This window comes from Lethenteron reissneri, chromosome 34 (assembly GCF_015708825.2).
Source record: "Lethenteron reissneri isolate LAM-NWPU_2019-01 chromosome 34, ASM1570882v1, whole genome shotgun sequence".
Classification (NCBI taxonomy): Eukaryota; Metazoa; Chordata; class Hyperoartia; order Petromyzontiformes; family Petromyzontidae; genus Lethenteron; species Lethenteron reissneri.
The window spans coordinates 8,408,465-8,425,536 of record NC_083812.1 but is presented as its reverse complement, the minus strand read 5'-3'; the positions used below and the strand labels follow the sequence as shown (position 1 = coordinate 8,425,536).

The 17,072-nt window shown below is 43.4% G+C and overlaps 1 protein-coding gene across 5 annotated transcripts in view; it reads left to right on the top strand.

Annotated features, from left to right (window-relative positions):
• Positions 1 to 335: 335 nt before the first annotated feature.
• LOC133350644 (palladin-like) overlaps positions 336 to 17,072 on the top strand; it is a 148,313-nt gene continuing 131,576 nt past the window's right edge. For 2 of the 5 annotated variants that reach the window (XM_061565240.1, XM_061565237.1), the window contains exons 1-2: positions 336 to 558; positions 7,931 to 9,199. In XM_061565240.1, coding sequence (XP_061421224.1) covers positions 7,932 to 9,199 — 1,268 coding nt within the window. In that variant the 5' untranslated portion in view covers positions 336 to 558; position 7,931. Of the gene's footprint in view, positions 559 to 801; positions 855 to 7,930; positions 9,200 to 17,072 lie in introns of all 5 variants that reach the window. The other 3 variants (XM_061565239.1, XM_061565238.1, XM_061565241.1) reach the window with 3 other exon arrangements.

Genomic DNA, 17,072 nt, shown 5'->3' with positions numbered 1-17,072 from the left:
ATCATGCAGTGCACTAGGAAATCGATGGATCAATGTCAACGATGTTCAACATCCCAGCGAATACATCAAAAGAGCAAATCGCGACTTTCTTAAAAAGTTTCGGTTCATATAGTGGGGTGATTCACTTTGTTCAAAACAAGAGACAATTCTCGATGTGTGTGTGTGTGCCGTTCTGTAAACGATTCCTCTGATGTGGACGCCTCTGCCGGTGACACCAGCTGCCGTTCTTACCCCCACAGCTTCGGCCAATGAGATGGTAGTAGACCTCCGTACCCCGTGGACTACAGCCATAAGCACCTTCCCAAAATAACCGCGGCCGTTAGTGGAGTGACGCGAAGTCACCGTATCGGCGCAGAGCCTAAGCCTCCAGCTCGCCAGCGTTCATGAGCGCTGGCCACGATTGTGCACAAGGCTGATCTGAAGGTGTCGTAGCCTCACAGAGGTGAAGTTGACGCTTCGGTAACCGTCAGGTTTTTTGTTTGACGAGCAGTCGGACAGCTGGATCCACAAGGGTGCAGGACGTTGATCCACCACTTGGCAATACTGAGACGACATCAGGTAAACCGCTTGGCTGATTCGCTTCTTTGGGATGCCTTATGTCCGTGGTGCAATGTTTGGGATGTATATGGTGCATCAGTCGGTCTGTGGTTTACATTCTATTTCCTTTCATTTGAAAGGAAAGAGAAGTACATTTCACTGAAAATGTTTGTATCAGTCAATCGTATTTTATGTGGACATGAAGTTTTGGAAGTTTTGTTTGGCACTTTCTACTCATGGCATTTAACTTTGTCGCCGTATCAGCAGCAGAGCCTCGCCTCCAGCTCCTGAAGATGGTTCACATATACATGACTTAGGTGTGTGCTTTTGAATCGTTTGTCTTGGCATACATTTTAACAGTGTTGAGTTACTTTGCAATTATAATGCAGATTTTTTTGTTTGTTAAAGTATTCACATTATTTAGAGGTGTTCGTTAAAATAAAGTTGCAAAATATTAAAGTGTTCCGCGCAACTCTATAGGAATATCATCTTCAATTAATATACGGCTCTAGAAAATGTAAATCACAGCAATGGCAGTAAGTTGCAACTCAAAATAATGCATTGTATGGTGTCAACGTAAAAATATTTTTTACTGAGTCATTACATAAATAACATTGTTTTCTTAATTTTTTCGGCTGTCTCTTTGCAACTGTTCATTAGAAAAAGCAACACGGCGCGCTGTTTAGCGGCTATATTTTTATCCGGTGGCCTGGAATCGGCACGCGTGGAGCCACCACTCCAGAGGCACGTGCGGCATTTCCCTCAACCACCACCGCCACCCCCCACCCACCCACCGACTCGTGCTCCCTTCGCTCGCGCAAACATCCCTCCCCTATCGCCGCCGAGGTTCCACCACGCCGCCTGCTATCTCGTCCTCCCCGCCACCACCATCACCACCATCACCACCATCTCCTCCTCCCGCTTCCGCGGATGAAGTGGCGCGCGCGTGCCTTGGAGCTGTCACTTTCAGCGAGTTCGAGAACGGGGTTGTTTTTTTTTCACCGCGCGGCAACGCAACGCTCGATCACTGCCTTCTTCTGGTGGTTCTGGAGTTCTAGAAGTAAAACGATATCGGTGGGGGGGGGGGGGTTGCTAAATATAGCCGACGACCTGCAGCAGAGTAATGCACACGACAGCTGACGCCAAAGGGGAGAGGGGGGGCGGTAAAGATTGCACCGTAGGCATTTTCTGCCCTTCTTGAACTTAAAGTGACACAAGCAGGCGTGCGTAAACGTGCCCTTTTTGAATAAGCCCTCAACAAGTTGTTCGTGTAAGAGTAAACACATGTCATGAGGAGATGTCCCCTACGTCTCTTCAGGTAAATTTAGAATGTTTTAGGTCCGTCGTGGAGCAGGAATATACCGCCGGCGGGCGGGAGGCCAGAGTGGCTGATTTAGCTTAGTTCCTCGTGTCACCAAGTATTTTGGGATATTTTTCTGACAAACAAGTCCCTCGCACCAAGGTTTTGTGTTTCAAAAAGAATCGTGGTGGTAGTAGTGGGGGTGGTGGGGGGGGGGGGGTATAAATCGGCTGACATTGCTCTGCGACGTTTTCTCTTTTGTTGCGTAATTTTCTGTTGCCCCCAGCGGTGTCTAAACATTATTGCGCGCGTCTTTTGCTGCCGTTTCAAAAGGTTCACATCAAGTTGGGTTCACGCCATGTCAATCGTGGCATGAAAGTAGCTAATTATATATGTATACGTCAATTTACAATAGTGTATTTATAACAGTGTGCATTGGAAGTCGATTTTAAAATGTTCACGTTAATGTAAGTGGTTACAGCACATCTGAAAATAAAACACGTGGACATATATTTGTATGAAAATGTTACGTACACATGTAGGAGTGATAAGCAGCAATATAACTTGTAGTCCGTGAATGACACACCTACCTTCTGCCCAAACAAAGAACGTGAATTAGTTTCATCTCCCATTGTCTTTTACATGTTTATTGCGTGTGTTCCTTTTTCATTTAAGGTGGTTCTGACGTTTTTTCACCAAGGGTACCTTTCATGAACAATTTTTCAATATTAAATCTGGTACATTTAATTCATCAAGATTGCAGCCCATGTTGCCTGTCTAGCAGGTGTGCTGACGTTAATGTTAGATCATTTCTGAGCCCTGGGTAGCGTATTGGTCACCTGCCTGGACTAGAATTAGTCTACCGATATAGCAACTCACTTTGCAGAGCAAACATCCAATTATCAGTGGTTAGTTTAACACGTAGGCTTTCGCGACCAATGTTATTCATAATCAACGTTTTTGGGTTTAGATCGCGTTATTTATAAATGTGTCGTAACCCTCCACCACCCGACACGGCCAATCAGTAAAAAACTGTCACGTTGACAAAAGACAAATAGTTCACTGCTTTAGCCCACCGGTGTGTTGAAGCCACAACATTTACAATTTGAGTACGACGTTTCGCTAGTAATTGCATCCAGCATCATCGGGCAGTGGTTGCAAACAACTGAAATTCACAACCTTCAGTAGAATTTCAGCATGCCGGCTACAGTACATGGAGTATTTACTTCGCTGCACATTCCCACAGGGAGTCGTCTATGTATAGGTGTTGGTTAATTTTCCATGAGGTGCTTTCACAAAATAGGAATTCCCACTGATAAGGATGGAGAGCATTTGGTAACCAGGAATTTTGGGATCATGACAGTGATGGCAGGGGAGTAGAAGCGTTTGCGTGGTTAGGAAGTGACCTCAGCTCTCTCCCATGCTCCATACTTCCTCATGGGATTGTGTGATGTTATGGAACATTTTTTTTGTATCAATGCCGTATGTGGGATCTTTAATGCTAGGACAATTACTGCCTATAAAATGTGGCTCATTGTGTCGAATGGCACGTGCTGAGTACACGTACATTTTCAATAAAAAAAAGCCTGTATACAATATTTCGATTTAAAGCTTTCGTGACTGCAGGGATTCATCTTCTTGGTTCTTTCGGTAAAGTCACGTAGAATGGAAATAATAAATTAATAAAAATAAAACATAATAAAATAATTCTCACGACGTTTCGGCCACAACGCAAGCAGCCGTCCTCAGGTAAAGAACAGGTATGTCGAGAAGACAAATAATTATTTTATTATGTTTAATTTTTATTATTTTATTATTTCCATTCTACGTGACTTTACCGAAAGAACCAAGAAGAAAAAAGCTGCATACAATACTTTAATAATGTTCAACCCTTTGTCAATCCAACGTTAGATGAAAGCATCCCCACACTGTGTTGGTCGTGGATGTTGCTTAACCAAACTTGACCATGCGAGCGAGTGCAGGTTGGCGAAGTGGTGACTCAGGACGCGTTTGGATATTGAACGTTAGCCGTTGCTGTGAATGAATCTCAGGTTGCCGGGTGAACAGCGCAGTGCACTACACAATGCACCACTGCTGTCACCAATATCTCATAGTATAACTCAGTGCATTTTACAACAAATTTAACGTTTTGTACAATAAACAACACGTTTTTTATGTTCCTTAAGGACGTACAATGTTCGATGATTCACATTGTATCTACTTATGTTTGTGTCGTTATCACTCAAATCCAATATTCTGAAAATCTATTCTACTTTCGCTGTGAATAACTTCAGCGAAAGTGTGTCTTCTTGTTTCACTCTCCTTGTCACTTGTATGGTGATGCATTCTTCATACAATCTCATTGTAGGTGTTAAAACAAATTTCCAATGGGGTTTAGAACATGCCATTTATAAAATATGTTTTTTTTTACATGACTTACAAATTGAAATAAACAGTATCATTATCAAAGCCACTGAAGATGAACTACATTATAACTATACTCTTTGGTTCTTTCGGTAAAGTCAGGTAGCTAGAAATAAAATAAAATAAAACAAATCACGACGTTACATTATAACTACAACCACCAACGGAAATGAACTACAGGAAATTATTTGAAGAACTTCATCAAGAAGAAAGCTCAAGATAAATATGAGGAATAAAACGTCCAACGCGAAGTCTGCACAACTGGAGAACGCATCAGGGTATCTTGTGTTTATTTTGTTGTTCGTCCCAGCACCTCCGATTAGCACGGTTGGCTATGTTCGGTGTGAAAGAAGTTCAAAATACATACAAAAACTAATTCCAACACTTTCTATAAGCGATGAGAACCTCGTCGAACAGAAGAGTGAGCGAAGGCTGGAAACAAATAGAAGTAATATTATTTATTTTCACGTATTATATACATTACACGATGTATATCTAAATGAGTTATTGAAAGCAGAGGGGGATCAATATAATGAAATAAGAGGATAGAAGGTTGGAGTGCTTTCGAAAAAAAATTACTTAATGATAAAAATCAACATACTAATATATCTCAAGAAGAGCATATTTAATCAGCGCATATTGCCTGTTATGACATATGCATCAGAAACATGGATATTGATCATAATAATAAACATTTATTCATGAAGCTTTCAAAGTGCACAAAGAAGCATAGAGAGGAACATGAGGATTCTCGAACATCTACAAATGAAAGACATCACATTGTGAGCTTTGGGCAGTACACGTCGGGGGAAGGTACGATGGCCAGTGGTCGAAATTAAGAGCAGAGTGGCAGCCAAAAGATGGAACATGACTCATAGTACATCCACCGTGGAGATGGAGTGATGAAAGCAGCTTGTGTGCAAGAGCTACATGGATTGTTGCTTCACAGCTCCACTACATATGGTGATGACATCGTGGCAGCCTTCATCCAGAAATTAATAGATCATGGGAGATAATGAAGATATAATAATTTAAGAAAATATCATGCGGAGTCTTGTCACATGACCAAAAACCACATTTGTCTAGAGGAAATGCTTTGTGCTATGAAATTGTTTTGTATGCTTGTTAATATTGGGTGTTTACAAGCATTGCTGGAATATAAGCCTACGAGTGTGTGCCAACGGATTGCCCTTGTATCATCTAACGTTAATGTCCTGTGGTTTTGTAACTGGAGTATGAGCACATGATTTGCCAGAAAGGGTGAGGATTCTGCTGTGGCATTCGCTCAGAAGTTGAGTAACACATCACTGGGAGTTTGCACATGAACGTGCTGCAGTGCTGACAACACAGTGCAATGTGCATAACGTCATGAATTGCAGTTTTATCGGCGTAAACATGAATAGCATTAACATGGCTATCCAACAGTATAAACAGCCTGATTTTATTATCGCATGACACTATAAGACGATTTAAAACCAGTGCGATATTAGTCTCGTTTCATTGTGCCACTCGATTTAACTTTTTCAATAAGAATTCACAACTTTGTTACGTATGTTTAACTTCTTTAGCACCGTACGTGGCCAGCTGTGCTAAATTGGAGGTGTGAATCGGAGGTGCACAGACCCATTGACAAGCCGTACATAGCCAAGCTGTGCAGAGTGTTGGTGACTAATCAGAGATGCCAACCGTGTTAACAAAGCTCCAATAGTGAAACCACAATGAAGCCAGGAATGGCACATGCTACATTTTTAGATGGGCTATCACATAAACATCGAGATGGTCGTTGGTTCGTTTGAAACAATGCGGCAAGTTTCTTAAATACCCCCCCAACTCTGTCCACCCAGCAGGATCAATGGTCACGCCACAGTTAGTAGATGGGCAGGTTGCACGTGGTGGGGTAGAGTGTGGGTATCTCTCTTCCAAGATGTCTGGATCGTTTGGAGAAAAAAAGTAGGCCAAATACCCTAGACATCCTCCTAGTGCAGGCCGTTCTGCCAGAAGTGGCATGAGCGCAAAATTGTAGGGCTGGACCTTTTACCTACCACCTCTCACCTAGAGGCGTGTACGACACAACACTTCGTGCATTTATGTTGTTACTTAAACGTGCAGCAGGCACTATTTCGAGGAGATGATTTGGAGCAAAAAGTTTGGGATTTTCAACTTAAAGCCACGATGGAAATAAATCACGTACGTGGACACAACGATCCGTTCTGCGGCATGCAGCGTACACATCTGGTCAATGGCAAGCACTGACACAGTATTCTTAGGTCTTTTCGGTAAAGTCACGTAGGTAAAACATCAAAATTATTAAAAGTTAAATAAAATAAAAATCACGACGTTTCGGAGGCAACACAAGCTTCCGTCTTCAGGTGGAACCGTCACAGCCACGACAGCTGTATCAAGTTATCTAGAATCACTGACACAGTCTTACAAAAGAACATTTCAGGATCATGGGACTTCCCTTTTTCATTTGTGTCAGCATCTCGCCGGCTCTCACCAGCCCTTGTCCTTATCATCCTCTACATTGGAACGCCTGATTTCGCCCACCGCGCGTTACACCACATCACTGGCGTTCCGTGTTTCTATGAGTAGTTCACATTGTGTGTCCCATGTGTCAGGAGTGAAAATGAAAGTAATGAGCTATTCGCTATGCAATGTGAAACCTACAGCAGCGCTTAGCCACGGGTCGAATATACGTCTTCAAGATTAAAAGGAGACTATTTTTTCTGTACAATTGGTCAGGTTTTGGAGATCAAGACACGTGGGCTCAGAGTATGAATTGTTCGAGCGAATGCATTATTAAAACTTCTGAGGAGTCTAACGTGCACCAGCGAGCCAAATAATTGGCACATGAGTTCACACGGAAAGAGCACTCATGATGGAGTAAGTGAACACTGTCTGTAATTCGCGCAGCAGTCGTGGCGTGTGCATCGGTGACCTTTCCAGCGTCCAACTGTGGTGAGGAGCAATAATCCTCTTTCAAAATGTGCTAATTTCCTTTCCCAGGTGTAGCTCAATACAATCACGGTATTTGTAAAGGTTAACGCCTAACCGTATTTTAAATTGACTGCAGTAGCCGTTCAAAAGTTTGCGCTCACTTTTGTTTTCTTTTTCGCAACTAAACTGTTTGTTTTCTCATTCATTCACACCTGATGACGGTTGCTTGTGTTGCAATCGAAACGTCGTGTTCTATTATTATTTAATTTAATTTTCTACCTGACTTTACCGAAAGAACCAAAGAGTAATTCCTGCAGTCACGAAAGCTTCGAATCTAGTTCAAACTCAGCATTTGCGTAGGCGGTAACTCCTGGCTGCATGTGTTGCCGAGATGAAGGAAATGGTGTTGACAATGTCAATAGTTCCTTAGATAATTTTTCCACAATAAGAAATATAATGAATAAATTAACAAATGTTTATGGAATCTATGTAAAATGGATGAGTTTATTTACAATCGCTATTCATAAAACATCATAAAATGTGAAAGGTGCTTATTCCGTTTTAAACTTGGCATTTATTTGTAAAAAAAAAAAAAATCAAAATTACCTGAAAAAAGTGTTTATTCATGTTTCCTCGTTTGCATGGTGCTATTTTGTCAGAGCAATTGGATGCAACACAATAATGGTAAAGTGAGTTTCAAGTTGTCGCGTTTTTGTCTCGCCTCTATGACAGTATGCAAGAAGGAAACACAAACCCAGGAATTCCAGGGCATTCACCTGGCACACAGCAGTGGGAACGGCATCAGAGCGACGCCCAAGGCCACATGGGAGACCAGGAATTCTCTCCAGACCTGTCGGCGTTCCTAAGCCAAGACGAGCTCAACAAGAGCGTTGACCTCGCCCGGGAGGCCATCGGTTGCCCCTCAGCCGGAGATGGGCTCAGCTCCACGAGCAGACCAAATGCAGCGTGCCAGGCCATGCTGGGTCCCAGAGAATCTTCGCAAAGACAGGACCTCCAAAACATGGATAGGGTCCTCCAACAGAATCAAGCCCAAGCACCCGAGAGAACACTCAACAGCTGCCAGCCTGCGCAGAGCGACGACGAGTCCCCCAACCGTGCTCAGCAGAATCAAAGCGGCTCAATAGACACCAGTTGCAGTGCGTATCGGCCGTCGGCCATTCGTGGCGGTGAAGTTGCCGGTTTCGGCCAGCAGAAGCAGGGCGTGGGGAAACCCGTGGGCAGCGAGACGGACTCGAAGCACAACGCGGCGGCGCTGATCGAAGAACTCTCATCCCTCTTCAAGTCAGGCCCGCCGCGGAGAGGCGGGCGAAACCGGGGGAGGCGTGCGGGCCGCGGGGGCCACGTCTCGACGGAGGACATCTGCCAGGTGATGGATTGTCCCAAGCAGGGGCCCACGGCTCCTGCGCCCGTCGAGAGGATCCGCGTGCAGTCCAAGGAGCAGCTGTTTCAAATGCGGCAACAGCAGCAGCAGCAACAGCAGGCCCTGCAGCAGCAGCAGCAAGAGGTGTTGCCACAGCAGCAGGAGGACCAGAACTCATTGTGTGACTACATCCAGCAGCAGCAGCAGCAACAGCAGCAACAGCAGCAGGATGTCCGCAAGCCAACCGAGCTCACCACCTGTCAAGAAGATTTAGACGCGGAGCAAGATTCAAACCACAACGACCACCACCACCACCATCACCACCACCACCAACAACATCAAGAGGCGAGTGCTCAGCGCGAGTTTCCCAACCAGCAGCAGCTGGAGAACAGCGTCGAGGTAGCAGCAGCAGCAGCGGCAGCAGCATCAGCGCAGCAGCAGCAGCAGCGAGCGGCACCGCCGGCGCAGGCGGTCGAGACGAGGTCCGTGGACCCCGCGACGTCGCTGCTCGCGAGGGAGCCGCCGCGTTTCACCACCAAGCTGAAGAGCCGCGAGGTGCCCGAGGGCAGCCGAGTGCAGCTCGATTGCCGGCTCAGCGGCGCGCCGGCGCCGTCCGTCAGGTGAGAGTCGGTGGCTCGTGACCCGCGACTTGCGCTGAGCGACGCCTGTCAACAAACTCCCCCCTTGTCGGTGCCATAGCTTTGTTACGGAGCAATTCAGATCTTGTTGGTTACACCCACCCCCCACCCCACCCCCCACCCACCACCCACCACCGTGCCCTTTAAACATCTCAACATTCATCATACAGAGTCCCATCACAAGGGAGAAACACAAATAGGCAATCGCCACTGCTGCACTCATCACCACACCCACCACTACATACCGCCAACGCCTTATCGGTGCGTATTGAGGTCTGCATCGGTAAAAGAGCGGAACCATTTCGAGGACATTCACATTATGAGGTGCATACATTATGTACTGTTTGGGTATATGCAGTATTCCCCTGTGCCAAGTTAACATTTTCAATTAGTCCATGTTTGCCTGCTGTGACACGGATGGGAAACATGAACAAAAAATGCAAAGCGAAATTCAGAATTGGAATTGTACTCCCGGACAGACAGAAAGAGGACGAAATGGATCAGAGATCAAACACGAGTAAGAGACATCATATTGACTGTTAAGAGAAGTGGGCTTGGACTGGAGACACTGCTCAAAGGGATGACGAGGCCGGTGATGGAATGTCAGCTAGAGGAGGGAACATCTCAAAAGAATATTGAGGAAGACATGAAACAATAAAATCAGCGCATGTGTGGGGAACGAGATGGATTGTGGTATCAAAGGACCATGAAAGATGGTAACGACATGGGCAAGCCTTCATCCAGCAGTGGAAAGATAATGGTTCAAGGGTTAATTTAACAATTCTGTCTAAATTAAACAAAACAATGAAAACCAGATAATCCAAAATTCCATATTACAGCTATTCTTAATCACCACCATTTTTGTTAATCCACTGCTGGAATAAGCTTTCCCCTTGCTGTGTCGAACATGGGGGTTGTTTGACCATACTTCACCATGCTGGTCAGTGGGCGCTTGTGAAGGCAGTGTCCAGGACCTCTTCAGATATTACTCACCACTGATGTTAGCTGTGGCCAGGAATCTAACTCAACCCACTGAGTTAATAGTGCAGTGCGTTAACTACTGTGCCACTGCTTCCCGACGGTATCATACTGTAGTTCCCTTGAATTATCTTCATGCAAATTAAACTGGTGAGTAGCAAGCTGAATTAAATGACCATGGACATCCATAAATTCGTTCATGTTTAACAGTCAGTTGTGAGTGCATATCACCTTTTCTAACGTAACAAAACACACCACTCTAAAGCTATTTGCTGATATATGTGCTGCAGCGTATATATTGTGTAGATTTTGTTTTGTCACATGCTTTTGAGACAGTCACACACACACGTGTTCAGTGAATTAGAACACGAAGGGATGCTGGTTTTGTCAGCAAGTTCCTCAGCTGAAACATTAGCCAAGCTGCTGAAGGAGTTGTGACAGAAATCCCTGCTGCCTATAAAGGAATTAACATCTGTGTCAGATGTTGGAGGGTCTTAACAAACACAAATTTGGCCAGATCGTTGCGGGTCCTCACCTATATATAAAAAAAAAATCTATTATGGTTTATCATATTGGCTACAAAAACCTCTGTGATTGGTTATCTGAACCTTTATTTACAGGTAACACACACTAAGTGTCTGGAGGAGTTTTGTTTCTCCCCTAAATGTGATGTTGGTGCTATCGTGACTTGCTCCACTTTATTCAATGTTGCCAGTTCCACTCAAATAACGTCAGTATACTTGGTTTTTTTTCTGCTTGTATTGTCAATATGAACTATGACTAGCTTCACATAGTGATGTGTACACTTATTTTAAAATTAACAACAAACACAACAGAAATGTATTATAGTGAATACATTCCCTTCACCACCATCACTATCATCAGCCATGATCAATCCATTGTTGGATAATACCTACCGAAGCTGTCATCCTAGCTCACGTTCCCGCAATGTGATCATTCGCGTAGCACCTGCACACGAGCTGATTTAACTACTCCATCTGCTCGGTGGCCAATCCTGAATGAGCCCATGTCCTTGTCGCAAATTAACACGTTCCTTCGGAGTGGGCAGGTAGGCACTTGGTTGGACAGCGCATTCGTGCACGACAGACAGACAAATAATCCCTGGTGGGCAGTGTCTAACTTGTTGTTCCTACCTGTATACGTGTAGTGGATCGTGTCGTGTATAGTGTAGTGTGTAGGTTAAACGTTGAGTTTTATAAGGGCACCACGGGGTGACCAGCCCCTCCCCACCCAGCCCCCCCAGCCCTTCCCACCCTCCCCACCCAGCCCCTCCCCACCCTCCCCTCCCCTCCCGACCCAGCCCCACCCTCCCCACCCAGCCCCTTCCCAACCAGCCCCAGCCCTCCCACCCCCACCCTCCCCTCCCCATATGCACGACAGACAGACAAATAATCCCTGGTGGGCAGTGTGGAACCTGTTGTTCCTATCCGTAACATGGCGTTTCTAGGTTTAATAATCTCGACAAAAAAAATATCACAATTAAGTTAAAGGAGGTGAAGATTTGGACATTTGGTAACGATGTCGTTCAATAAGCGACAATTGGTGAGTAGGCCCGTTCAGAGAAATGGTGGGCCCCGGTTACACAAAGACACGTAAGCCGGTCGGCCCCATGCTTCCCCATGTAAACAAAAATCAACTCTTGTAATTTTTGGGGGGCCGCTAAGCTTACACTCCCCCCCCCCCAGTTTTTTTCAGTTTAATTTATCAGGTATAACCCTGTGAGCCATGCGGCTCTTGATTATATAAATTAAAGTCATCCCCCCCCCCCTTTGACCTACTGCTGTCGTTTTTCCTGCTGGTGAGCTTCCGTGACCTTTAGTCTTGATGCACTGTAAGCTTGGATAGCAGCACGCAGCTCGTGGGTGATGGTGCGTGTAAACCTCTTTTATTTATAGCGCCTCCAAATGGCTTGCATCAATTATTTCGCTGCCAAATTTTTAATGAAAGTTTCATTTCACACCTGTCCTGCTGGTATGAATTGCTGTTTTCAAATACATATCTAGTTTAGCCCTGTATGCAAGTAGTAACAATAAAAAAAAATCGGCAAGGAAAAGCACAGTGTCATAATATAACATACATTTTGTTTGTAACGTTTGCACGCAGCTCCGTAATGCTGGATTTTTGCAGAAAGCTAGCCAAGCAATATTACAGTTTAAAAATAAAATGCCTGGTTATTAATTAAGTATACATACTTTGAAGCAAAGTTATTTGGCTGTACTGCAAGAGTTACAGTGGCCCGCTGATTAAATAGCATCGTGGAAAGTTTACAATCCCCCATGTATAAAGGGTGGCACGCTGATTACTGTCACACAATTTGAGATGCTGTGTCTGGCAGAGAGCTCTGAAGCCAGGCATGGCTTGGAACATTGAGTGATGAACTCACAGCAATCATCCAGTCATGACTTCAGCTGTAAAATAATCACTTTGCAATTACATCCCCTGGTAAAGCTGAACTTTACATGTATATACTGTATATATTTAAAGTCAATGTTTCATGTTTATTCTCTGATTATATCAGTCTATGGCATAATTTTTCTAGATGCCACTCACATAATCTACTATCGGTAGTTTATGGTGACTTATGGTGACTTTCTTAATATTCTAAATAGTATTATCCTATTTATAACTGATTTTGAGTTTGTCATATATTTAATTTCAAGCATGTCTCTGGATTTCTGATAGTTAAGTCAAAAACTACTGGAGGTATATTACATCGGACATTATTCATTATACGTAAATATTATAAATGTGATATTTCAGTTTGGCCGTGAGGTTATGTTAACGTGCAACTTCTATCACATCAACCTGCGATGGCTTCCTGTGCTGAATTGTTGAGGATAGAGGCTCTACGTCTCTAACAATATGGGTTTTGTTAAATAGACTCAAGATGATATTGTTTCTAATTCACCATGTTAGAAGAACTAATTACTGAAAAAAACAGATATTTAACATCAAAAGTCTACATCAGGAGATGCTCAATTTTAGACTACCTCTAAGCAACACAATCACATGCCTACAGCAGTGTTTCTCAACCATTGTCGGATGATGCCCCCCCCCCCCCCCAGTCAAGAACGCTGTAAATAAAGAATGGACAAGAGCAGATTTGGAGTGGTTTCAGAAACTGAAATTGATCATGTCTATCAACCTAGAAAAGTGCCTTAAGATTTTTCTTATTCCAGTATACATCAACATTGACAGAGAAAATAGAAACAACAAGTTGAGAAGTGCACAAAAAAACAGGGGGAGATGGATGCTTGGAATTATATTGAGAGGCAGTAAGAGACACCCATATAATAGAGGACATACAAAAGTTGAATACACCATAGTGACTTAAATTTGTCGTATTGGGCTTGAGCAGGACATGGTGTTAGTAGGGACGATGGCTGGTGGTCAAGACTAACAACCAAGTGGCAGCCAAAGGAGGTGATTCACCCTAGATGATGACCACCGTGGAGATGGACCTGTGAAATCGGTTTGTGTACAGAAGATATGTGATTGTTGCATGCATAGAGAGATAGGGAGCCTGTGATAGATGGCTTGGTGTGACCTTTATCCAGGAGTGGATTGATTGTGACTGCTGATGATGACTTTGTAAATTTTCATATCCTATTTATAACTGACTTTCAGTTTTGTCAGATATTTAATTTCAAGTTGTGTCTCAGGATCGCGTGATAGTTTCAGTCAAAAACTGACACAAATAGTTCACAACTCACTGCTCACATTCAAACAAATATCTCCATCTTATTTACGTAGTTTTTTGGAATGACCTCTGAAACATTTTAGATCTGCCTGGGGATGGAAGCCAGCAAATTGCCAGGCCACTTGTGGCCATCTCTTGACTTATAGGGCACCTGTCCATGGATCACTTCCCCACATTTAGCCCGAATGCAACAGCTGCACTTCCTAAAAAAATAAAGACTGGTTACTTGACGTAGGAAAATGAGCCCGACTGCATGGCGATTAATAATTTAGTTTCTCGATTATCCCGACAGCACACATTGAATATGTAAACACGTTGCCACAAAAGTGATTTGTATACTCGTATGCGTGTTCAACGTAGTGCATAAGAGCTGCGGGGCATGAGGCCAAGGCAGTGATTGGGGTTGCAGAATGTGAAATATTTACTTTGGGATTTGCGATAAGGAAGGGTCGGCTTATACAGATGTGTGCAGTGGAGGACAGTTACTTTTAGCTGGGTGTTGCTTCAGATTGTGCCCAGGATTTATGAGCAAGTGGTGCCATGGGACAGTGCATTGGTGAGGGATGCTGGGTTAGATGGTGGTCGGAGGGCTCCAGGTGGTATTGAGCTGGTGAGAGGGTAATAAAACAAAACGGCCCTCAAACAATGGGGCGTCTCATCTCATGCACCATTCCATCCATTCGTGCATCTGACCACATTATGAGGAATGTGGACACTTTCTGGGAAGGCCTGACTTCAGACTCCTTCAAGGTTGTACTTTGAAATACTGCATTGAAGTATGGGATGCTGCTGTGGTGTTAAGTGTAGCACACTGGACTTTCAATTCAGAGACCACCAGTTCAATCTCGCGGTGCGGCAGTCAACAAATATGGGACACATTTCTTAAATGCCCGTTTGTCCACCAATTGGCATGAACGGGCACACCAATGAGTCAATCGGCAGGTCACGTGTGATGGTGTAACATATGGCTACTTCCGCCTCTTCCATAATCTCTGGCCAGTGTGGAAGAGTAGGCCAAACACACTCCAGATGAGGTCTCTAGAGCCCCCTTTAGAGGTGGACCTTTATTTTTAATCTTTCAATGAGAATCTCGAAACCTCTTTGTTGGCTCGCAAGGATTTTACTTAACCTGCATTGTGCCAACCTCTATCCATCTTGGCCTCCGTGTCCACACGTAACAAACTCTTCCATGTAATATGTATAGTTATATTCCGTATCTACATTTAAAAATAATGTAATCCATCAGCCTACCATTTATAACCTGCATCCAGTCATGACTTCAGCTGTAAAAGAATCACTTTGCAATTGAATCCCCTGGTCGAGCTCAATTTTACATGTATATACTGTATATATTTAAAATGGAGTGAGGTCCATGTTATATGAAGTCAATGTTTAATATTTATTCAGTCCAAGACTGATATAAACATGTTGAGGGTTTTTTCTCTCACATTTTTTATTTAAACACTGCACGGTTGGCTACGTAATGTGCGAAATAAGTTCAACATGCATACAAACATAGTGTGATGTCACACTGGTGAATAGTATGTGCTGCATTAGTGTTTTCGACTTTTGAGAAAACTATAAACCATATTATTATTACCACGTAAAGCCACGAAACGATATTAGATTTACTTCTGAGGCGACCTGTCCACACGTGATAGCTCGTCAAAGTGGTAAACCATACGCGGGAACTTATAATGGCCAAAAAATATGAACGCATGTTTCTAAAAGTGGAGGGAAAAAAACGGAGGACCCGGAGAAAAATCCACGCGACCACGAGGAGAGAGAACTCCAAACATACAGGCACCAAGATCGGGCACGAACCCACAACCTTCTTCATATCAGAGACAACATCATGTTTAAGAAATGAAATGAGCCAAGCGACAAGGGTTGATAAGGAGTCATACTCTTAGGTTTTTTCGGTAAAGTCACGTAGGTAAAAATAAGAAATAAAAAATGAAATAATAGAAATAATAGAAATACAATTATGAATCACGACGTTTCAGAGGCAACACAAGTCTCCGTCATCAGGTGGGACCGTCACAGCTAGATTTACAGTACATCTAGCTGTGACGGTAAATCTAGCTGTGATGGTCCCACCTGATGGCGGAGACTTGTGTTGCCTCCGAAACGTCGTGATTTATAATTTTATTTCTATTATTAATTCTATTATTTTATTTTACATTTTTTATTTTTACCTACGTGACTTTTACCGAAAAAACCTAAGAGTATGAATCCTTGCAGTCACGAAAGCTTCAAATCTAGAATTGATAAGGAGTGTTTGATGTAACACTTGGGTTAATAGCTTACAATGAAACATACAAAGAGTATACATCAGTTAGGGGCGTTTAGAAGACATATCATGCATTGTGAACATGGAGTGTAAGTGTTTAAATATAACATCAGTGTCAACGTGCTTATGTTCCTGTTGGAGGGGAGGGGGGGTTGACACACACCTGCTCAGCCCATCATTTTCAGATGGAGCACAAATGCACGTATACTGACTTGTAAGTGATAGACATGAATCACACTGGGAAATAGACATCATAGGCTTATTGCTACTAAAGAGGAAAGTCAAAGGGATTTCTTGCTCAACTGCGCACTGAGGTGGTGCTCATCTCTTGTTTACAGCCCTGAGGCAGTGGTGGAAAAAATTAACCCGTAAAAACAAAGTTTTTCACTATAAATCCTTTATATGCGTGGCGGCTAGAGTCCTCTCGTCCTCTGGCTTGAGATGGCTGCCACCTATGGGTCAGATAATTGCCTGCCACCATTCAGCAATTGGTAATTAAATATAAAAAAAATCCTAAAAAGTGTAACATTTTGGAATAAAAATTTCACGAAAATAAATTGTCACGCACAACGAGTCTGTGTGCAAATGTCAGCTCGATTGGATCACGGGAAGTGGGTTAAAAAACGACCGAAAGATTTGCACAGTCGTAAGCGCGCAAGCAAGCAAGCAAGTGAACTTAATATAAAGGATTTAAAAATCAAACGTCTTCACCCAGGACAATGACTGTTAATTCTAGATTTGAAGCTTTCGTGACTGCAATGATTCATATTCTTAGGTTTTTTCGGTAAAGTCACGTAGGTAAAAACATTAAAAAGTAAAATAAAATAAAAATCACGACGTTTCGTGATTTTTATTTTATTTTA